General features: G+C 36.3%; 1 protein-coding gene across 1 annotated transcript in view; it reads right to left on the bottom strand.

The window, feature by feature from the left end:
- Positions 1-1488: 1488 nt before the first annotated feature.
- The window catches only part of LOC126248348 (patched domain-containing protein 3-like), a 700291-nt gene continuing 676305 nt past the window's right edge, over positions 1489-25474 (bottom strand). Inside the window, exons 16-18 of the mRNA XM_049949258.1 lie at positions 22010-22131; positions 18206-18359; positions 1489-1776 (exon numbers count right to left, since the gene is read on the bottom strand). Of these exons, the coding sequence (XP_049805215.1) occupies positions 1730-1776; positions 18206-18359; positions 22010-22131 (323 nt within the window). The 3' untranslated portion in view covers positions 1489-1729. The remainder of the gene's footprint in view (positions 1777-18205; positions 18360-22009; positions 22132-25474) is intronic.

Genomic DNA, 25474 nt, shown 5'->3' on the forward strand with positions numbered 1-25474 from the left:
AAATAATTAGTCAAACAAGACCAATCTGTTAAAATATTGCCAGTGGAATTACAAATTCTGAAAATTAGTAGTGTTTGAAAAGTAGTCTCTTTTTCTAATGGAAAACAGTAGAAACAGCAACATTCTTTGGAAGTTGTTGTATAGGTAGCTATCAAGAACATTTGTTCTGAGCATACACAAATACATTTCACAAAAATTAACTGTTAAGCTTGACAGATACTTGTATGTCTTGTTTTAGAGCATAAATGATTGGCCAACTTGAAATAAAAGACCACATGTTTTTATTGCTAATAAGTCATTTGTCAACCCAGTATTGTGATGTATATTCTCTGTTGTTTGTATAAGGTACAAGCTGTACCTAAAATATCCAGTGAATTGATTGATATCTAGATGGTATTTTGTGTCAAAAAAGCATTTACATGCACTTACGTGAAAAGATTTGTCAAGAAACAACACATATGACCAAATCATTTCCATGAAGAACATGTTTGCCTTTTGAAGTTAGTTAAACATACTATGAGGGTCGGCAATATAGTGTAATTAAGCGCACACACACACACACCAAGTTTGGTTACATAACTGAGGAAAACAGCAACCAAGACAGAGACAATATTGGAATATTGGCAAAAATGTACAGACTAAAAGTTTTGATCAAAATATGAGTTTAGAGATGATTCAGATACTTTCTGGATAAAGGTGAAACTATTAATGATGTGCCACATTTGGATTTGCAATCAACAAGTGCAAGGAAAAATAATGTAGGAAAAAGTGCAACAGATTCTGGCCCAACTATTGTCTGAGATTTATATTGGAGGAATTGAAGAATGGCAAGCATAACATTAATGACATCATTTACAAAGATCTGAGGAAGTACAAAATTGGATCCCTATTTCTGATACATAAATTGACTAATAAACAGAAAACAAAAATATAAATTGCTGGAGATTTCATTGGCACATTTCACTTGCTTGCTACGTTTTTAGCAAATCATCATCGTAGGAATGTCGCATCGTGCTACCAGTTTCTCTTGTATAGGTTAGTCAATCACCATGGTGGTAATATACAGTTGTCTGCTTTACACATTAGCAGATATCAAAGACTATGGCATCAGTGCTTCCACAGAGTCCGAAAGAAGTCTTCACCGACAGTTTCAAGTGGACTTGCGCAGTTTGATGAAGGCCTCCTGCAGTAGTGGATGAAATGTGCATATGTTTTACAACACGATGCAGTCTACAGCTCACAAAAATGTAAGAATCGCACAGAAACTTTATAAACATTGCTAAAAGAACTATGTAGTGAATAGTGATCAGTTTGATGGCAAAGGAAGGTGTCTTGTTTTTCATCTTCCATTTTCTTTTTTTATGAAACCATTCACCAAACATATTAAATGAAATTAGAATTTTGATTCACATAATTCCTTTATCTGTTGATTTTTCTCATGATTGGCTACTCACATGGCATAACAATCTTTCATTCACTTATATAAAAACAGCAGATGATGATCAAACCTGCTTTGCACATGCCTAAGTAAAATTTTATAACACCAGTTAAACCCAGTGCACAGTTCACACTTGAGGAGCAAGATCTGGGAGATATATAAACACACATTGACTATGTGTTACTCCCACATTTGTACTCAAATCTTCTGAAATGTAGTACTTGAAAGCACTACACTTTTTGGGAAGTTACATCTATATTATGTCCAAAATGTAGAATCACTTTTGCACAGTTACTTCTGTATTAAGTCAACAAATGTAGAATCAACTGCACTTTTATCTGAAACAGAAAAAAAAATCTGGTAAACACATGGAAAGATGAGAGATGTAAGTTTTAAATGACATTTGGCAGAACCAAAAAGAATGTAGATTTTATTCTGTGTCAGTTTTTGCATAGACTAATTCAAACACCAAACTTCATCTTAATTAACAAATGATTGGACAAAAAAAGTGTTGAAACTGAAGATGTGGTCATTTGAAAATAAGTAAAAAAAGATGAAAAATGTTTTTAAAAATGAGATTTTTTCTGAAATTAATCATGGACTTAGTGATGAAAAATTTTGTCAACTTAGAAAATAAACTATCTGCAACCACCAACAGAAGAGAGCAGTTTCAGAGAAGGAATAGTGTGTGTGTGTGTGTGTGTGTGTGTGTGTGTGTGTGTGTGTGGTGTGGGGGGAGGGCGACCAAAAATGACTAAGAACACCAATGATTTGTTCATCACTATTGCACTTGAGAAGCATATAGGTAAATGTGACTGATCTCAGGCTATTAAGTGCCCCAAAACCGTGGCCCATAATAATCAAATACCATGTGTGCTTCTCTAGAAGGGGAAATTTGCCAAGATAGGAACTACCGTCAGGGGATACCTTTACATTCAAAAGGCTAAAATTATTGAACTTTTCAATCTCGCAGAATAATATTGCAGACTGCAGAAGGACAGGAATCAATAATGAATATTTCTCAACTAAAAGATATTAAATGAAATCTTGTCAGACAAAAAGATTTACACCTTAGTTTTTTGTTCACTGTATTTTTTTATGAGTTTACTCAATTGTTATACTGCATTGTATTGCTAATTATTATTTAAGTTTTTATGTTTTTACATGTGTCAGTCTAGTTAGTACTGACCTATCATATTATCAAAAATTTACTCCATCTATACCCTACTATCTTTATCTTACATTTTTCAAGTTCCTCACTACTATTGTCTACTTCTTTAACAAATATAATTTGTGTTATCTGTTACAAGTTAATTAATGTTTTTCTTTGCTTTATCTCTTCTAGCACCAACTTATAATTCCAATGACACTTATTTTTGAATCCTTTAATCAGTTACATTAAAGCCTTTTCCTCCGCCATTCCTCAATTACTGCTTAAGGCAGATATAAACACTTCAAGAAACACCTATAAACCCCACCTTGTTGAGAATTACACCTTTCCATTAAATGGCCCATTCCTCTGAAATACTTTCTATTAGCCAGCCCATCATTTACCAAAGGTGGCAGATGGTCATGGTATAGAGCCTGGATAATGGTAACTTTGGTCACACCCGCAGAATGTGTGCTGCAGCAAATAAAGACCTTTGTCTCACTTCTAATCAGCAACTAGAGGCGGCAGAGTTCAGCCTTCATGTGGCCACAGTGTGACATGTGTGTGACTTACTTTTTGCTCACATCAACATGCAATCGTTAGCAGCTCATTCTGATGAGTTTTAGAACTTGTTCCACCTGTTGAATTACCAAGTAATTCTTCTGTGGCTCAAACCAAAAATCTACTCGGATTCTGTCTGCCTCACAGGTTATACACTTCTAAGGGTTTGTATTCAGCATAACTCATCACGGGAGTAGTGTGGGTGCATATGTTTGATCTGATCTAAAACCAAAAATACAAAGTATGTCAGATGCAAATGATGGAAGAGAAGCAGAGTTCCTATTTCTTGGGGAATGAATCTAATCAGAAATTTTTAATTACAGTAATCTACAACAAACTGCCCAATATCAGTACAATATTATCCTTCCCTCACGTCATAGTATGAGCATTTGATTATTATAGGATAGTCCTTCAGTTAAAAATCTTTGTGTTCCATTATAATAATATCTCTGGATCCAACCCATCAACTGTCACACAACCACACTCTTATACATATAATATCATCAAATACCCCAGATAATGTAATTTGCACCAGACAGATTTCTGCTCCAGTCTTTTCTACACATGATGTACTCAACACACACCACCAGAGAAAAGTCTCACCTAATAACATTCAGAAAAATTAAAACTGGTTACCCATGATTCCCTACAACAGGACTATTCAGACATGTGATAGTAGGATACAAGCAGTGAGTCAATACTAGATGGAACTGGTCAGTAGCACACTTTTATTTTTAGTTTATACCAAGATACATACAATAAAGTCACCACCAAATCTAGCAACATTTTTTGCACAACATTAATTTCAGATTTTCATTTATGTTCTCAAAGATATTAAAGTGTAATTTGTTTATATACAAATGTAAAAATATGTAATGAAGAGTTGTTTTGGGTGAAATATTGTAATACTAAAATTTGTCAAACATATTTTATAATTTCAAAATGAATAATGTTAATTATTGTTAGTTTTAATGTTTATTGCAATTACTTTCAGCATTAATTTTCTGAATTATGACAGCACACTCAAAACTCTAAATTATACTCAGAGAAAACTTTTTATACTGTCAAATGACATTTTTGTATAGCAAGCTATATCTCTGATCACTTTCCTTTTTCGTGCATTACAGTAGTTGTGAGGAGAATGTATTGTGAGCTGCTGTTGTGTTAGGGTGGACATATTTGCTGGGAAGTTTTTTATCTCAGGTTTATGTATTCTTCAAAAGACCTTATTAAAATGGTAAAAAATCTTGCAATGTTTCATTTTTAATATTAATGCACATCAGAAAACATGATCCTGTATGTCTCCTCTTAAAGCAGGAAATACACCTCAAGACATACTGAATCAACCAGATATATTGAGAAAACAACTAGATTTATTGAGAAAACTGTGAGCAAGAGAAAAAGGTAAGTAGCAGACAATTTTCACAAGTTTTAAGAATCATTTTGCTATCACACAATGACTAGGCACAACTCTTTCATTTTCTCGTTGTATTGAGAATAACTTGAACAAATCGTACAACTATTTCCAGTGGTGTTTGCTGAACATTATTAAATCTCAGTATTTTTATGCAGTTGTGAAAGAGTAGGTCAAATACTCCACGGCTGACTATGGAACTATTTCAGATAATGAATTAAAGATACTCTTCATATAGAATATTCAAGCAAAATCAACACCTGAACCATACAAAATATACAGCAAGCTGCAGAAGAAATTGAAGCAAAACATATGCAATGTTAAATTACGCTTTCTCACTCTGCTATAAGCAGCAAGTTGAATCCTGGAGTGCTGAGGAAACAACTGCAGAGTTTCAATATGGGAAAGGCAAAATATGCAGCTGTTTTCAAGCTTCTGCAAATGAATTAAATTACTTTGTCCCAAAAGTAGTCTACTCTCAACTTGCAATAAATTATCAGCCACAAGATAGCACTTTCTATACAGAAGTGTTTTTCTTAAAACATGTTCGTACAAACAAAGTATAGAAAGCAAATGTCAAAAGTTCTTCTGAGGCATTATGTGATGATGGAGTGAGAGTAAGTATGATTAAAAATATTGCCAGTACCATTATTTCAGTTCTCACAGACAATGTAAATATGTCTCTTGACAGCAATACATATTTTCCTGATTGGAACTAAAGCTCAATTCAGCCAATACCAAAGAATGAGCACCCAAAATCACCAGGCAACTATAGGCCAATCAGCATATTAACTGTGGTACCTACAGCCTTGTAGTGCATTGTTCATAAATGACTGAAGGATTACCTTTAAACTTATGACACCCATGACATCATCATCAGGCTTTTGAAGAAATCATTGCACAGCAATTTCATTAATCATAGTGACTGACATGAAACATGCCACGGACAGAGGTGAAGTATTGATTCTGACACTGCTCTATTTCAGAAAACCATTTTATACTGTTCATTTGGACATATTACTCATGGAAATGGAAAAAATCTGAATTCAATCAGTCCAACACTGTGCTTCAGCAGCTACCTCAGAAACTGATGTCAACAAGTTATCTTTGGATCATAGAAGTTATCACAAAGAGAAGTGCTTCCTAGAATCCCCAAGTCCAGTGTTGGAACATTGTTTTTCTCTCTATATATCAATTATATTTTATACATGACTCATTCTTATATGCTGATGACACACAGTTGTATCTAAGTGCCCATCATAAGGACATTGCTACTGCCATATCAGATATGAATGTTGACCTTTCCTCATTATCACAAAGGGCACAGAATATTGGTCTTAAATCCTCATATCACACTGAAAGTTGATCAATGGACATTTTTGTGAAACACTTCCTCCAATTAATTTTAATGGTATACAATTATTTTATCAAAGAGAAACTAGAGATATTGGTAAAATCTTGGATGAGCATTTAAATTGGCCAGAATAGACTGTTGCAGCATACAGGAAATCCTTCTCTCCCCTACATGCAATACAAAATTTGGAAACACATTTTTCCCTCAAATTAAACAAAAGTTTGTTTACACATTAGTCATACCAGATCTCTACTACTGTGACGCAGTTCAACATTGCACAAACAGTAAAAGCTCCAGATGACCTGAGCTAGCTATTAATGCTTATTTAAGATGTGTGTGTAACATTTGGTTGTTTAACTATGTTAGTCCTTTGTATGCTCAATTAGGCTGGATGTGACCAGATAGGGAATGTGATTTTCACAATCAGTTTACTTCATCAGTTTCTTAGTCATCAAGTCGCCAGTACCTCTCCCCACATATCAAATATCTATCATCATTCCATAACTGCAATAACATATCAAATACATCCAGCATCTTGGCTGTACCTTAGCATAACACCAAATCATTCTTCATCTCCTCCTCCATTTCAGCCATGTGACTGTGGGACGGACTATCTGGTAACCTGCGTTTTATCCACAACCACTCCACATTTAAGAGTAAATTAAAGCTTTCTCTGTTATCATTTGTGTAGTTTCCTTCTCAGCACACGCCAGCTGTTTTCCTTTTGTCCAGCAGGAAATCATTATCTCTGTTACACTAAACTATCCATGGACCGCTTGTCTCTTTCTATTTTGTTTTCTTCTTTCCACCTTATCTAATAATCTTATTCTAGTATTATATTTAACTCTCTTCCCCTGACCATGTAACAAAGCAGGCGGATCCTTTCCTGCTGTTATGTTTTTCTTGCCCCCAAAATTAATATCAATTTTTTCCAAATTTTGTGATATCTCCAACATGCTCACTTACATGGATTGTAGACAGTACCAAAATTCCCAAATATTGACCCAGGGCCTATCCAAAGTAACTTTATTATCTATTACATTCTTTTGGTTATCAAGAGTTAATTAGCACACTAGTTTGCCTGAAAACTGTGCTAATTACAAACCATCAATAATTTCAGATTTTGTTGTTACTGTTCATTTGTAAACATATACCGGATTATTAACTTCCCGATATAGCAGATGAAAACACCATGTAAATAACTATAGCATTATACACCTAGTGATGAAAATGTGATGAAAATACATTAGCAAGATTTGCACTCATTTAATTCCAGAGCAATTAACATCTTTAGTTCAGACATTGTTACTTAAAGAGAATCCCATATTTAGACAAACTAGATAGCTTAATTCAATATAAATTATTGTTATATCTAAAAGTTCTCATTCAAATGAATCTTCTCCCACTACTTAGTTACTCAGAAATATAAATCTCTCTTTTTTTTTTTAATTTATGAAAATACAACAAACAACAACAGCTAAATTCAAGTTCAGTTATTATAAACTTAAAAAAGGGGCAGGGTGGAAGCCATTTAAATTCAGTCTGCAGTGAATTTGGATGGAGCAACACCTAAATCCGAAAATACGGGATGATGTACTGCAGATGATGCAGTACAAATTATGAGTCATAAAATGTATTGCCTTTTATCTAAATTTCATGTCCAGGAGTTCAAGCCATGATTCAGTGATAGTTTTAAATTATTAATTGAACTGTGGACATGTAATTAGTATCATGGACTGTATCAAACTTTAATAATGGTTATCACCTACTGTGACAATAGCGTCAGACTGAACTATTGTTTCCAACAGTTACTTGCTGTGCAAATCATCTTCATACTGATATGACTTTCAGTCTTCAAGGACAGTGATTTAAGAGTATAATTCTGAGACTGTGTATTTACATATGTTTGCCATATGTGAACCTTTGTGTCACTTCAATGTTATAATACTGCTCTCAAGCAATCACATTATAGTCATCAACTGAGTGTAGTATGTGGCTAACTGATTATCTATGTGTAGTTTAAGTAAATGAGACTGGATCTGGCCATAAACATTAGCTCATTCAGTACTCAAAGTGCAATTAAAGTGTCTGAACTGTAATCTCAGTTTGGATCATATAATTTAAAATGGCCTACTTTCAAACTTTTCAGCCAGATTTGACAGAGTCGCAACTACCAAGGACATATTTGAACAGGTAACAGTTATGCTACAACCAGTCAACTTCTTGTCCAAATCAGATTAATTTGTTGCCCAAGACAGCAATGTGAGTTCGCTATCATGCTCAGAAAACTACTGCAGCATGATTCTGGCCTTGTGACATGGATAGTTTGTGATATAATTCTTTTGAATTCGCCATTCTCCTCATGAACATGAGATCAGTTGTGACCATTTGATCTGTTCCAAAGTGACGGCTTCAGATGAAAACTCCTGTGTAAACTATAACCAAAATGCAATGTAAGAAAAGTTGGTTCTGGTATAACATAAACACTTTCGGCCACTACATAAAATTGCTTGAAGTTTTCTATCGATCACCATATTGATCTTTTTAGTTGTAATTACTTTATCAGCTTTCTTATTGGGATTAAAGTATTCATATTTTGTTTCTCTTTTAGAAATTATACACCAATTTACTATCATATATTGGAACTCACCACAATTTCTTATTCACAGTGCCATAACAGTTTTTGTGGAGGATAACGTCCATGACCCAAACCCCCAAAGTCTGATTTGAGTGCACTGCTCATCTTAGTTTTAATGTTTTAACAACTATAAGTTAATAAAAACATCATTGAAGCTACACTGGTGACTCTTATAGTCCATTGCCTAGACACAATCCAATTTTAGTTTCGTAATCCTCGGATCACACAGAATTCTTTTATATACATCACAATAATACTCCATTTGACTTTTATTTTGTTATTTTGCTAGAGTTTTCCTTTTTTAATCAGTTTTTGGCCCTTCCACCCCTCTCAACTAGTTGAATAAATATGTCATAAACATGATTTTCATGTGAACAAAATTGGTAATTGTGAGGGATTTCCAATATCATTTGGATGCACAAAATTATTTGTGCAATTCACCATCAGCATACCTTAAATTAAATGAAACTGAATTTGATTCATACAGCACTTTGTAACCCTGACCTTAGGCCATGAGGATGACATCATAAGCCACCAGAATAAAAGCAGCAGCCTCATCTGAAGGTGAGGTGTTGTGTGGGCAGTTGTGGGGAGAGTCTTGACATGATTTTGATGGGTGTAGCAAGCAGACTATATATGTGCATGTTTTCCAAATGGAAATGTATTGTTTTTGCCTAATTCTGGAAATACCGAAGAAGCAAAATATTTCAGTGTATCATACTTGTGTTGTTGTTGTTGTTGTTGTTGTACTCATTATGCATTGTTTTTGATTGTTACCTATAAAACCAAATTCACCTCAACAATTAAATGTATCCACTGACCTGCAACCCTGGATAACCAACATTCACAAGATAAGCATATCTCCTGGTGGGGGGTTCACATTTTATAAACAATAGTTAGATCCCAAGTTATCCTGCTGGAAGATGTCATTACCATTTGCTAAGACTTCAGGCATGAAGGGATGTAGGTGGAATGCAGTAATGTTCACGTAGTCCACAGCTGTCATGGTGCCTTTGACTTCTACGACAGGTCCAGTCAAAGCCCAGGTGAAAGTTCCCCACAGCATTGAGCAGTCATCCACCTGGATGATGGCAATCCAAAGACAACCATGACCTGACGTAACAAGATATGAAATTCATCCAATCAGGTGACAGGTTTCCAGTGTGCTACGGTCCAATCTCGATGATCCCATGTCAGCTGCAATAAAAACTGATGAACATGGGAAGACAAAGGACCATCTGCTGTGTGGCCTCCTGTTAAAATCCATGTGCACTGAATGGTGTGCTCTGAAACACTTGGGCCTGCACTAGTGTTGCATTCTGTCCTCATATCTGCCACAGAACGCTGCCTATACTGCATTACAGAACAGGCAAGCCTCTGACCTCCACATTTTGTGATGAGACATGCACAATAGACATCCAACACCTCACTTCCTTGTAGTCTCCCCATCATTGCTAGATGGATTCCCCATTTGTCTCTGCTGTATTCGTATATTTTCCTTAGTGAGTCATATGTCGGCACTGCCACTAGATGGCATTCAGTTTCACACTTTGCTTTGGTCATAAGTTTCATCTCATCAGTGCATATTGCTCATGTACTATACAAATTGTGACTCACTGAAAATGTCTCATTAGACACAAGAGAAGGCCTTAAGCTTGTCATGTGAAATAAATGCATAAAATAACAAATTTCTCAATGAAATTTACATTTATTGTGTTGAAGGAGTTCATGCATGGTACTCTAAAATGTCAGAACATGCCCTTACAGCCAATACAGCTACTCTCATTGTTCTATACTTTCTTTAGCATGTCATATTCCAGACAAAGAAAAATGTACAAAGATTTGAAACATGCTACTTTCTGAAATAGTTCTATTCAACAGTTTTTTTTTTTTCCAAATGGATAAATGTGTATACATATAAACTATGGGAACATACGACACTTTCAGTGTACAAAATACTTGTTAATGTCTCTCACACTTGCTGCAATCGTAGATTACTCTTAGCCTCAAGATTAAACTAGTTTCTGCACTCTTTCTTTCCTCCCTCTTTTATAATTTCTGTCTTACATTTCCCTCTCCTGTTCTGTTAAAATAAAGAGAGACATTTATTACTGACTTGGGGGATTTGTGTAGGTTTTGTTTGGGAGTTTGTTCACCTAACATTGAGGTGCACGTGTTGTGTGAAGGATTAAAACTATTATGATACAAGGTCAAACTCAAGGAGACTAATGACTGTACTGAATAGTCATACTTTTAGATTTAACTGTGAATGATTTCTAAGGAAAAAATTGCCTAAGACATGTAAAATACTGTTCATCATATTCTAAACATCCTTACTCAGCAGGAAGGAGAGATCATGATTTAGTGAGTCTTTTTGTGTATATTTGTGTGTTAGCTAAATCAGAGAACCATTACTTTCATTTATAAAATAATGGAACGTCCTTGGTGAAATATGAATAATAGGAGTGCCAGTAACAATGTACCATATAAATCAGGCATGAATAGTCTATAGGCACATCAAAGGGACTAAAAACACTACTAAACTTTTGAACAATGTCCTAAGTTTCAATATTTGCTTTTAGTCAGATGAGTTGGTTTCCACTGTAGGAATTTGGAGGAGGAGAGTAGTTTTTAATGGAGGTTCGAAGTTGGTTTTTGGTTGGTTTCTGGTTGGAGGGGTTGGTGGTTCAATGCTGGCTTATGGTCAGTTTTGGTTAAGAGGGTTGACAGGCCTTTGCCTGATAGATATCAGCATTTTCAGTCTCATCTATTTGCCTATCAGCTACTCAACACCTCATCTACATGGTGAATAATTTTCCGTATATAGTATAAACAGATGTTCACTCCAGCCATGGTAGTATACATTTGGGTGCCTGAGTGGTTGTGTGTGTGAATATGTGTACTTTTAGTTAGAAGACGAGCCAGAGATCAAAAGCTAGAGGATAATGTTTTCTGTTAATGCCTAATTTTCTAAAAATAAATTTGTGATGAAAACTATGTTCTTCACAGTTACTTCTGCAGATCACAGCTTAATGCTGTTGAAGTAGCACAATATCTCAAAATAACTATGGCTCCTCATTACTTTGATTAAGTCGTTCATTCATTCATTCATATTGCATAGGTTGTTGGTTTTAGCAACCTTCAGGAATATGGAATTTATTAAGAAACACATTAGTATTAGTTATTATCAGCTGCTTCTTAGTTGTACAATAACTAAAATCAGTAATTTTGGGCTGCTTATCGGATACTAATCTGCTGCATTGGTTTCAGTAATTTCTTTTCAAAAGGACTAGAGCAGATCATCTTACTAAAAGCATAGAAAATAATCCATAGTGATAATAAAATGGATTATTTGATAGTTGTCCTGTCATCTGTACAAATGAAATAGTTCAAAATGGCACTTACCATAGTGTAATTGGATACCTGATGGGTAAGACATAAGGTGTTAGTAAATGTGTATGCCATCACAATATCAAGGGAAGAAATACAGGGTAGCCCATCTCTGAAGTTATACTGGCTTTAGACCTTTCATGAGCCACTGTTTTAAGTGTCTGAGGGGTGAAACTACAACTGCCAGGGTTAACTGTGATCATTAGCAATGTATGAATGATGGAAGTCACATTCAGCTAATATGAACCATAACAGCTAGATAGATGGACCACAATATGAAAGATCACTCAGTGATTAAGAGCTTGATAACTGCAACATGTGACTTGTCATACTATTCTCACAGAATAGAATTAAAAATTAAGAAGGTGAAATCCAGAATAGAATAAGAACTAAGAAGGCGAAATTCAGAACTATCACATAGCCTTCTTCTTTTATTATGATCAAGTGGACCCTCTAGCTTAATTTTGCTGCCCTACAGACAGATCATTATTAACAATGTCACATGCTCTCACTCTATGAGACACTCCAGAGAGTTTTCAGTTGTAAACTCACATTTTTAGTGCACATTCTGCTGATCAGAAACTGTATGTCATTACATTTCTTCCTGGTGACAGGTAAATACTGATGATGGAAATTTTCTAACCAACAGGATTCAAACCTACTATTTCCAGGCTCAACACCACACCAGTGAGTGACAGCAGGTGGAATGACATACACATAAAAGAATATTTATGGTGAATGAAATTTATAATGAACCAAATGCCAACATAAAATTTAATCTGTTCCATATCATTATTTGAAAATAGCTTTTGGCATAAGCTTATCAGAAAGGACACTAAACAGCCATGTAAAAACCCATGGAAAAGGGAATTGTGTACATTGACAAAAATGAGTAGAGATCCTGCAGTAGTTGCACACTACAAAATTGCTCAAAATTACTAAGAGCAGTTATTTAAAAACCAAGGAACATGCACATAATGTCAGAAATCAGTAATTCCAGCAGAAGATTTAAGGCTACATGGAATGTGGTGAAACAAGAGACAGGACAACCAGCCACAGAACAGGATTATAACTCCCTGTTCTGCACTCATAGGTAGCACAGTGTGCCTAGTACACATTCACCGCGGTGCTCGGGGGCCACATCACAGTTGCGACACCTGAGGATGGGCTTCTGAGAGCCTGAAACCGGCCATGAAAATAAAATAAATTTACAACTGAAGTGGTATTTTCAACATCTGGGATAATAAGTGAATGGAAGGGCTGTAGACAATGAGTCTCAGAGATCCTGCCCTGAAATGAGATCCATCCTTCATGAAATCCTCCCCACTCCGCCAAGAGTATCTTTCCGCCGTCCACCTAACCTTCGTAACCTGTTAGTTCATCCCTATGAAATCCCCAAACCACCTTCCCTACCCTCTGGCTCCTATCCTTGTAACCGCCCCCGGTGCAAAACCTGTCCCATGCACCCTCCTACCACCAACTACTCCAGTCCTGTAACCCGGAAGGTGTACACGATCAAAGGCAGAGCCACGTGTGAAAGCACCCACGTGATTTACCAACTGACCTGCCTACACTGTGATGCATTCTATGTGGGAATGACCAGCAACAAACTGTCCATTCGCATGAATGGACACAGGCAGACAGTGTTTGTTGGTAATGAGGATCACCCTGTGGCTAAACATGCCTTGGTGCACAGCCAGCACATCTTGGCACAGTGTTACACCGTCCGGGTTATCTGGATACTTCCCACCAACACCAACCTATCCGAACTCCGGAGATGGGAACTTGCCCTTCAGTATATCCTCTCTTCTCGTTATCCGCCAGGCCTCAATCTCCGCTAATTTCAAGTTGCCGCCACTCATACCTCACCTGTCTTTCAACAACTTCTTTGCCTCTACTCTTCCACCTCGACTGACATCTCTGCCCAAACTCTTTGTCTTTAAATATGTCTGCTTGTGTCTGTATGTGTGGATGGATATGTGTGTGTGTGCGAGTGTATACCTGTCCTTTTTTCCCCCTAAGGTAAGTCTTTCCGCTCCCGGGATTGGAATGACTCCTTATCCTCTCCCTTAAAACCCACATCCTTTCATCTTTCCCTCTCCTTCCCCTCTTTCCTGATGAGGCAACAGTTTGTTGCGAAAGCTTGAATCTTGTGTGTATATTTGTGTTTGTTTGTGTGTCTATCGACCTGCCAGCGCTTTTGTTTGGTAAGTCTCATCATCTTTCTTTATATATATATATATATATAAAAATCAGTTCTTAAATATATATAATCTTTTCTTAATTACATTAGAAAGTATAAGGAGAAACAGTTCAAGAGAAAGTAAACACAGCAATATGCTGAAAAAAGATACTCTCATAAAATACAGTCATATGAATGTATCACCAACTCCTCACTTTGAAATTAAGAAAATCATAAATTCTGTCAAACATAAAAGCTCATCTGGTTTTTATGGTGCTTCCAGTAGATTACTAAATATCTGTTACTGTATAATAAACCCTGTCATTTTTGAAATATGTTATGCATCAGTTACTTAAGGCATTTTTCCAGAGAGATTGAAATATGCCATTGTCAAATCCATCTGTGAGAATGGTGATAGTCAATAACTATCAACCTGCTTCATTACTGACATCATTTTCCAAAATTGTTGAGATGGTGATGTATTCTAGAATACTGTCCCAATTGAGGAACAACAAATGAAAGTTTGGATTCCAGAAGAGTGCCCTGCTGAGAATGCCATTTGTATATTCACTCACCAAATTCTAAAAGTCTTAAATAATAAAATACCTCCAGTTGGTATTTTCTGTGACCTACCTAAATCATTTGACTCTGTGAATCACAGCATTCTTCAAGATAAATGAAAGTTTTATGGGATTGATAGTATATCCAACCAGTTGATAATGTTTTATTTGCCTAAAAGAATGCAGGAAGTTGTGCTTAGTAATTCAACCATTATAGTCCCGAGACATTATTCTGACTAGGGAGAGAAATCGTGTGGGTTCCTCCAAGACTCAGTCTTAGGTGCAGAATTGGTTCTTTTTGCAGATGACACTAGCATTGTAATCAGTCTGAGTATACATACAGAAACAGAAGAAATGGTAGACAAAGTTCTTAAAAGTGTCATTGACTGTTTTCTGTGAATGGTCACACCCTAATTTTTAAAAAGGCAGAACATATTCAGTTCTGCACATCTAGGGTTACCACACCAATGATAAGTATAAGACATGGTGAGGAAACAGTAAATAGGGTGGAAACTTCAAAATTCTTAGGTCTACATAACGATGAGAATTTAAACTGGAAAAAGCACATTTTGGAACTCCTAAAACAACTTAGTTTGGCCACATTTGCACTTAGAAACATTGCGACTTTTTGGGAGAGACAAATCAGTAAGTTTACATATGTTGCATATTTTCATTCATATGGAATAATGTTCTTGGGTAACTCATCTTTAAGAAAGAAAGACTTCATTGCTCAAAAATGTGCTGTAACAGGGTTGCCACAAGTTCTGGAAATCATGGAATATCAGGGAATTTCAAACATATCAGGGAAATTTGAAAAAAAAAAAAAAAACAATGGAAAAATGTAGTTTTTGTCTCAGTAGATGAAATGGTTTGTTTACCGAGGTGTAATGCATCGTTGCTGGCTGGGTGCAGCTGAGAACGTATGCACTTTCCTACTCCGTCATCGCCTTCCTACCAATGCCTTCAGCTTGCAGTCACTGCTGCCACCTCTTCTTGCACAAACCTAGCAGCTGCCAACGAGACACAGGGAGGTGTGAGGAGTGGTCTGTTTGGATCTAATTCTCAGAGACTGTAGATGCAGCAGCTGAAGACTACAGTCATGTGTCCATGAGCTGTGTTTGAGTGCTTGTGTAAATGTGTGTGTGCTCTCATTTTCTGACAAAGGCTACGACCAAAAATTTAGTGATGAGAGTGTGATTGTCTTTCGTACATGCCTGTCTGCAGCTCAGCAGAACTGTGACAATGTCATTTGACATAAAATGCTCATTTCTTTATCAGTTTTCTCTACAAAAACATATTCCTCTTCCCCCTCTTTAGTAACCACTCCAGTTTCTTCATCATATTTCCACTCCATAGACAACCCCATAGCTGTTATGGCACCAGTAATAAAATTCAGTTTTACTGAAACAATGTTACTGCATGGCAGATCAACAACCACATTATTTGCTGCAAGACTGACTGACAACCAACTGCCATATACAATGTCAAAGCAACAAGAAAGCTGCACATGTACAGCAGTGTCAAGTCAAAAACAGCATTACACTGTCCACTAACATAACAGCAGGTAGTATTGGGTATTGTTTATACGTTAATAAGTTGGTTACAAATGTAGTAATTACCAAAGTCACAATAAATTAAATAAATTATTGTCATTCTTTCACCCCACATATATGGTAAAGAAAAATCATCTGGTTCTATATTTTTGGTTTTGTTACATGGAAGTGGTACATATATGAATATGATTTCCCATTCAGTCTTTCACTTTGTGCTATAGGAGACTTAAAGGACAATTTATAAAAATCCAGTACATGACAAATAATGTATTCCACTCTCCCATATCTGCTGGGAGGTAGAGTGATAATAATTTATTGTAAAGCTTGTAATTACTGCATTGGCTACCAATGTGGTAACAATGTGTAATATTAGGGGAATAACTGCAAGTCACTGTGAATTTGCTATAACTACCAATTATGTGCGTGTGTCACTTCACAGTTTGCACATGAAGTTTGTTCTTGATATGGCTATTAGAGGCCACGCAGCCTTCTAATACAACAGCAATTGCATGTGTGGCCTGCCAGCTGCACTCCCTGTTGGGACTAATGAGCACAAGGCTCCACCACTCACTTGTGTATTGCTATTATATTGTATCTTGTCTTCCATGTGTGTATACTGTTCAAGCAATAAATTACAGTGTTCTTGGGTTGGAACAGAAATGCTGTGTCTCCTTCACCCAGATCATGAAAGACCGTGAAATACATATTTTACATTACAATGGCATTGTTACAATGCAAATATACTTTCAACATGGTAATATTATGTTTACGGAGATGATACGTACCCAGTTTACAACATAAACCCTCAAAGTGAGTAACGGTCACAAAGAAAAATTATACATTTTTTAACGCTGTGATGCTTATGAGTTTACTATTGATATCATTTCGATGAAACACAAAAATTTTTGGTTTCAGTTCAGAAGAGACAGTTGAATATCTCCCAGAATTACTGGCTGAGAGAGAGAGAGAGAGAGAGAGAGAGAGAGAGAGAGAGAGAGAGAGAGAGAGAGAGAGAGAGAGAGAGAGAGAGAGTGTGTACATTTTCAGCATTCCTTGAAAGTACACCTTCATGCAGTTTATGCTCATTAAATGAAGTTTCTTTTCTGCTGTTAGTGACATGAGACATTTTACACGATTTATAATTTTAGTTTTAATGCTGACCCAATGATACCATCAAATTCCATTGAAAAGGATATGAGATCTTGAAGATTGGACCATAGATCAATGGAAAAGTGTTCCCTTGTCATATGAACCTCGATTCTTGTTTAATAAGATTGATGGTCACATCCAGATATGCCATCATCCAGGCAAATGTCTGCTCGAAACATGTACCATGCCACAGATACAGTCCTGTTGCAGCAGTACCAGTATAAGGGACATTCACCTGAGCTTCTATGGGATCTATGGTAGTAATCAAAGGCTCCATGACAGCTGTGGATTACACGAACTTTATTACCAACCACCTGCATCCCTTTAAACGGTCATCTCTTCCCTGACGGAAAAGATGTCTGTCAGCAGGATAACTGGCTGTGATTCAAGGCCAGAATCATACTACAGTGGTTTGAGGAGAATTATAGTGAACTCATGTTGATCACTTCGCCACCAAATTTGCATGATCTGAACCAAATGGACTGCATCAGGGATACCATCAAGTGTTAGTTCCACATCCACAAACCACCAGCCTCTAATTTACAGAAATTGTATGACATTTGCATAGAAATATATGGTGCTGTATACCCCCAGGAATCTACAAAGGATTTGTTGAATCCATGCCACAAAGAATTTCTGCTGTATTGCATTCCAAAGGTGGACCAATATGCTGCTAAGCAGGTAGTCACAATGTTTTAACTCAGTAGCATACATGAATTTGGTTGCTCAACTTTAAATATTCATTGGCGGCATGATTCCTTTTGAATTTATTTATTTTTTTACATTTTTTGTTGATTCACACGGACCAAGACTTACCTGCAGTCAGAAGTTTTGCGAAACGATTAATTCCATTTGTTGCATCTGCCTGTAGCTTGGTACTCTTTTTGTCTTGTGGACCACAAATACTCAGAATAACAGGCAGGAAAATCAGGCCATGAAACAATCCATATGCAACAACACCAGCAAACAACTGTAAAACAAAAGGCTTCCTCAAATTACACATCTAATTATTCTTTCAAAATTTTGCAGATTATGGAAATGTACATAAATGTTAAGACTTCCCACAGTTTTCAATGAGGAACACAATCAATAATGATTTTTCTCCACCATAAGATATAACATACATCTGGTGTACATTTAATTCTTTTTGAAAATTTTAACTTGATCTGCAAGAACAGCCCTTGTGTTTTTAGATTATCATCAAATAGGGTGTCCATCATTATGTGAAATTAATTTTGAGGCACTGAAAACAATTTAGGGTTATCTGAATGTTGCAAAACATATACAACTGGACTCGTCATTATTTAAATCAAGTTTATGTAACGAAAATATGACATTTAATTATTCCACTGTCTTTAAGTTTGTGTAATCAGCATTGATCTACCACATTAGTCATCAAAAACAGTAAGTTGGGATGTGATTTGTTCTTTTCTTTTCATACTTAATTATTTGGCAGGGAAATCAGTTAACACTCCACTGGTTTGTGGTCTGATCTGGAACATTTATGTCTCTGCTTTCATTACAAAAGAGCCCATCACCTCTTTTAAGTGGCTGATGTATAGTAGTATTCTAAGACTACAAATATTCTGGTCCTCATGGCCACATGCACTTGTTGTGCTAGAAGGTTGAAGCACATGTGATTCTAATTATTCCTACTGAAACAATATTGTACAGCTATGAAAGCTTATGAAATACTGAAATACGCCTAAAAATTTCTAGCTTATTTGGTAGCTGAATTCCATTATTCCACATGTATACCATAATTTATTTGAGTATCTCACAGTTTTAAAGTAGTCTTAATGGAAATAAAATGGGATAATAACAACAACAAAAAACTGACAAAGCATAACAGTTAAATAAGTTGAATGTCTAAAATTGTTCCAGTTATTCCTAACAAGGTATCGGGAGCAAAAAAGCCTTATCTTAAGCTAGAAAAGGGTTCACTAATGTAAGATCGACCCAGCAGGACACACTAACCAGTGAACCTTACCTTCCAGTATTTTTACTGTTTGTTTTTGGCATCTCTTGGTGAATTGCCACATTACACCAACAATGCTAGCAGTAATGAGCATGCAGAGTCAGTAATGGTGGTGGAAGTAGTTGTGAGAAATGGACATGTGAAGTTAGAGTGGAAAGTATTTAAGGAGGTGTGTAAAAATTGCTGTAGAACAGAACTAAAATTATGGACCAGATGTTGATGTGTATGATTTATGTGAATACCCATTGTTAGCAGGGTCACTGGCACTCTGAATAATTTGTATATGAGGTAACTACACTTATAATCAGATTTTTACTGAACTCATGTTAATGGACTGTGGCATTTCTGGAACAAATGGACCTGCCTTTCTGAAGTATATCAGTATGAATGAGAAGGACATAGTTAGGCATGTTCTCTTTTTTCAAGATTAATAAACTAACTAAATCAACATCATCTTTTATTGCAGAGGATCCATATCATCAATCATTATTAATTTGGTGTGGCAGTTAATTACATACATGATCAAAAATTAGGTACACAGTTTCTCATCGTTTACCAGAGGGTTTTCTGTTTGTAAGTTGTTGTCATCAAAAGTTATATCACCAAACAATTAGATAATTTTAGCTGTAGTTTCTAAGGGAGAATAACGTACTCCAGAACAAACACATACAATGCTCTTCTTGCCAATAATAAATCTAGTATTATTGAGGCAAATAAATTTAAAAAAAGACTGGTTAAATGTAACCCTTGAGAAATATGATTCTGTTCCATATAGTAATTTTATGATACTGTATATTCTATGTGAATTATAGTTTGATGCACTGTAAACCATTATACAAACCTGAATTATGTGAAAGTGTAACCAGGTATAGAAGTATGAAACTGGAATTTCCCTACAGATGGAGCTAGCCATCAATGCAGGGCCCGTGAGACTGTGTCTGTAACACCATCTGCTTCCTGTAATGGCTGATGACGACTGTCAATATATAGTAACCCAAGTTCCATACATGAGTATCTGTTTCAAACCCTTAAATGTGTCAAGTTTTATGCCTACGAACTACAATTTACGGACCGCATTGGTTTTCTGTTATCATTGAAGAAAACTGCTGCAGAATTGTACCAAATGCTTGTCAAAGCTTTCGGTGAACATGCTCTTGGAAAAGCACAGTGTTTCGAATGGTTCAAAAACTTCAAAAATGGTGATTTTGACGTGAGAAATCATGAGCATGGGAAACCGCTGAAAAAGTTTGAAGGCAACGAATTGCAAGGGTTATAGCTTGAACATGGTACTCAAACTCAACGGGAACTTGCGAAACAATTGAATGTGATGCAGAGAGCCGTTTCTCTTCGGTTGAAAGCTATGGGAAAGGTGCAGAAAGTGGGAAAATGGGTTCTGCATGAACTGAATGAAAGACATCAAGCAAATTGAAAGACTATTGTGAAATACTACTCACCAGATACAGAAGAAAGTCGTTTTCAATCAAATAGTGACAGGTGATTTAAAATGAATATAGTTTGAGAATTCCAAGCATTGTAAATCATGGGTGAATCCAGGCAAACCATCAACATCCATTGCAAGACCAAATTGCTTTGCAAAGAAGACAATGCTCTGTGTTCAGTGTGATCAGAGGGGTATCATCTATTATGAGTTCCTAAAACATGGTGAAACCTGTAACACTGATTGCTACCAACAGCAGATGATTGATTTGAATTGAGCATTACATGAAAAATAATCTGAATATGGAAAAAGGCAACACAAAGTCATATTGCTCCATGATAACACCCCATCACACACATCGAAATGGGTCAGAGAAACAATCGAGGCTTTCAGTTGGGAAATACTAGGGCATGCGGCTTATTATCCAGACTTGGCTCTGTCTGATTATCATATATTTGCAACACTAGGACATACTCTTGCTGAACGATGCTTCAATTCATATGAAAATGTATGAAAATGGCTTGTTGACTGGTTCGCTTCAAAACAAGAACTGTTTTTTTTCGCATAGCACTCATAGCCTGCCAGAAAGGTGGGAGAAATTTATAAATAGCAGTGGAGATTATTTTGAATAAAATATTGTGTATCAGTTTCAAACAACAGAGTGTAATTATTGCAACCAAATTCCTGTTTCATACTTGTACATCTGGTATATAAGTGCATTTATTACTTGATACATGTAACTGTGTATGAATTGCATTGTTAACATCTATTTCCCTTTAAAATATCTTGTACATATTTATTGTAAAAGCTTGATGCCTGCTATGTCATTGTAAATTAGTTTGGTCATGGGTCTCTGGAACACCAAATGACTCAAAACAAATCATATTTAAGCATACCAGAGATCAGTTGTTTGGTTTATCATAAGTGAAAAGTGCTGTCTGTATTCAAAATGATATAATAAATGCAATGTGAAATAATTGTCAGCTTATGGAAATGAGTTTCTGAGAAGACATGGAGATTGTGAAACATTGGATTTATAGTAGTGCAACATATAAAAATTATTGCATTTATAATCACATAAACCTACATTTTGCATGATGTACTGCTTTTAATTCTTCCAGTGGTTTTTATCTGCCAACATCATAACCAAATTTCAGCTGTGTAAATTAGAAGCACATTTTTGATAGTTTTCGGAAGAACATACCTTAAAAAATGTTGTGAAGAGGTAAGAGTCACTAATTCCCAGCAATGAAAATGCAAGGAATGTACTGAATCCACCATTGAAAACTGCTGGTCCAATACGTCTAATACACTCTACAGCCCTTTCTGTAAATAATAAAAATAATTTTACATTTACTGTCCCAGAAATATAAACAGCAGCTTACAATGTTTAAGCAAGCAAAATAATTTATATGAACTGTGTGTGCAAGGAATCGAATATGAAAGATTCGAACATGAATAGTGATCAATAAAATCAGTACATTGAACAAATATGATGGATCTGATGATGCAAACAACAGAAAGTCTGACAAATTAATCATAAACATGGAGCCCTGAGGAAAATAGATTCCTGGAGCTGGAAGTAAAATAGAAAAAATGTAGTCCATTCTTCACTCTGTCCATTCCAGCTGTCAGCAGTACACGTCTGCATTTCAGTCCCTTCAAAATAGTGCTTATCTTTTTTCTTTTTTTTTCTCAGTCCTTCCTTTTACTTCTTTTTCTAGACCTCTCTTCCTTTTGCCACATATATAATACATTCTTCTGTTCTATTTGCCCAAATAATTTAAGATTTCACAATGCTACTTGCAGCATTATGATACTGTACAATTTCTGATACCTGATGTTTCATCTACATTTCATCCTCTCTGGCGTAAGTATTCTAATATATGATGTTATTCACACTTTACTCACATATACAGTTCAGTTGAATTATGATTAAAGAGTGTTCCAGACACAAAATTAAGAATGTATTCAAGTTTAAATACACATTGTTTGCAAGGTAAACATTTTCCCATTTCTCCTAGTGCAGACTGTTACTAAATGTCTCAGTACATTCTTCATATGTGTTTCTTAAATACCTGATTTCTCTGACTATTCATTCAACAAGTTGTGCGAATATCATTTTAGCATCAGGCTTTTTATTACAGACTGTTTTCACTTTTCCGTAATGTATAGGACAGAGAAATTAACTTACAAACCCCTAAAAATTCAAAGTCCTTGGCACCAGCCTGTGACTAGAGTCCTGGCCTGACTGCAGGTATAAAGCAGCCTCGCTTTTCACAGTAGCACTAGGAGTAGGAGGGGTGGCAGGCCCTCCTTGCGGCCATCTTTTACTCCCGGGACGGATTCTCGGTACCCATTTCTACAGCAGGCTGAGTGGACCTGGGACTATCCTCAAGGGAATGGAAAGGGGAAGACCCCAACACATGTCAAGGGTCAGAGTCTAGTGCTCTATCTGTCAGATCATCAAGGACACCTAAAAATTGAAAAAGAAATATAAAAAAAATTAGCCATTCCTCCTACAAATCACCCAATTATATAGATTCCTGTTAACTGCATGCCAAGTACCAACATTAATTTTAATCTGGCCTTTATTTGTACAACATACAGGCACCTGTTGTTCTTAAATAACAGCAATGTAGTCATATAAATGATAAGAAAGAAGTAGGCCAAGAGGATAAACAAGAGTTATTTAGAATAATGGGGTAAGTAGTAATTTTTAAGAGAGTTGTAACTTTTGTATTACTCTATCATTTTTCAGACATGCATTTGGGACATAAACACTTCCTCCTGTCATATTTTAACTGAGTCCTACAGATACCTTCCAGCAGGGTCAGTGACTGAGTGCTGAATATCTAAGCACAACTATTCATCAGCTAATATGCTAAAACCATGTGGTTAAAAACTATACTTTTGTGATAATTTGCCTTTATTACATGTTACCTGAATAAGCACAGACTGTATATAGCATCTGAATATTAGTTAATGCAGTTTGTTTCAGCTGTTTGTCTTTCTTCGTATATACCTTCTCTTGTTCCACATCCCTGAAAGTTTTCCTTCATGATGAAGGCTACAGAACATGATAATGCATGAATTACTTAAGCAATTAATTAGTGTCATTGACAGTCCCACCAGTAACATCTATTCATGTTTGGATTATTGCCATGTGAAATAAATTAATAGGTACTAGCAGAACTAAAGCTGTGTGGGTCATGAGTCATTATTGGATAGCTCAGTTTCATCTGCCAGTGAAAGGCAAAGGTCCCAGGTTTGAATTCCAGTCCAGCATACAGTTTTAACATGCCAGGTCTTTTCAAATCAGTGTACATTCTGTCACAGAGTGAATCTTCTTTCTGTAAATTAACAGCAGTTAGTAACTATTTTGTACACTATTATTATTTTTTGACAGTAAATAATTATTAGGGAATACAGATACAAAGATTTTGCTATTCTTGTTGCAGAGTTACATTTTGTCTGTTTCTAGCTGTGCTTGCAACTTTGGGATCTTTCCTGTTGGTGTGTTAAAATACACTGAAGTGCCAAAGAAACTGGTATAGGGGTGCGTATTCAAATAAAGAGATACATAAACAGGCAGAGTATGGCGCTGCAGTCGGCAACACCCATATATGACAAGTGTCTAGCGCAGTTGTTAGATCAGTTTCTGCTGCTACAATGACAGGTTATCAAGATGTAAGTGAGTTTTAACATGGTATTATAGTCAGCTCATGAGCAATGGGACACAGCATCTCTGAGGTAGCGAGAAAGTGAGGATTTTCACATACGGCCTTTTCACGAATGTACCATGAATTTCAAGAATCTGGTGAAACATCAAATCTCCAACATCACTGCAGCCAGAAAAAGGATCCTTCAAGAATGGGACCAACAATGACTGAAGAGAATCATTCAATGTGACAGAAGTGCAATCCTCCCACAAACTGCTGCAGATTTCAATGTTGGGCCATCACCAAGTGTCAGCATGCAAACCATTCAGTGAAACATCAATTACATGGGCTTTAGGAGCTGAAGGCCCACTCGTGTAGCCTTGATGACTGCATGACCCAAAGCTTTATATTTTGCCTGGACTTGTAAACACTAACATTGGACTGTTGATGACTGGAAACATTTTGCCTTGTCGGACAAGTCTCATTTCAAATTGTATCAAGCGGATGTATGTGTATGGGTATAGAGAAAACCTCATGAATCCATGGACCCTACATGTCAGCAGGGGACTGTTCAAGCTTGTGGAGGTGTGGGGTGTGGGGTGTGTGCAGCTGGAGTGATATGGGACCCCTGATACGTCTAGATATGACTCTGACAGGTGACACGTATGTAAGCATCCTGTCTGATCGCCTGCATCCATTCATATCCATTATGCACTCAGACGAACTTGGGCAGTTCCAGCAGGACAATGTGACACACCACACGTCCAGCATTGCTACAGAGTGGTTCCAGAAACACTCTTCTGAGTTCAAACATTTCCGCTGGCCACCAAACTCCCCAGACATGAATATTATTGAGCATAGCTGGGATGCAACATGCTGTTCGTAAGAGATCTCCATCCCCCTATACTTTTACGGATTTATGGACAGCCTTGCAGGATTCACTGTGTCTAGTCCTCAACAGGAAAAAATATTCAAGCAGCTAATACTTTTTCCATTTACTGACAGCC

Source organism: Schistocerca nitens, chromosome 3 (genome assembly GCF_023898315.1).
Source record: "Schistocerca nitens isolate TAMUIC-IGC-003100 chromosome 3, iqSchNite1.1, whole genome shotgun sequence".
NCBI lineage: Eukaryota > Metazoa > Arthropoda > Insecta > Orthoptera > Acrididae > Schistocerca > Schistocerca nitens.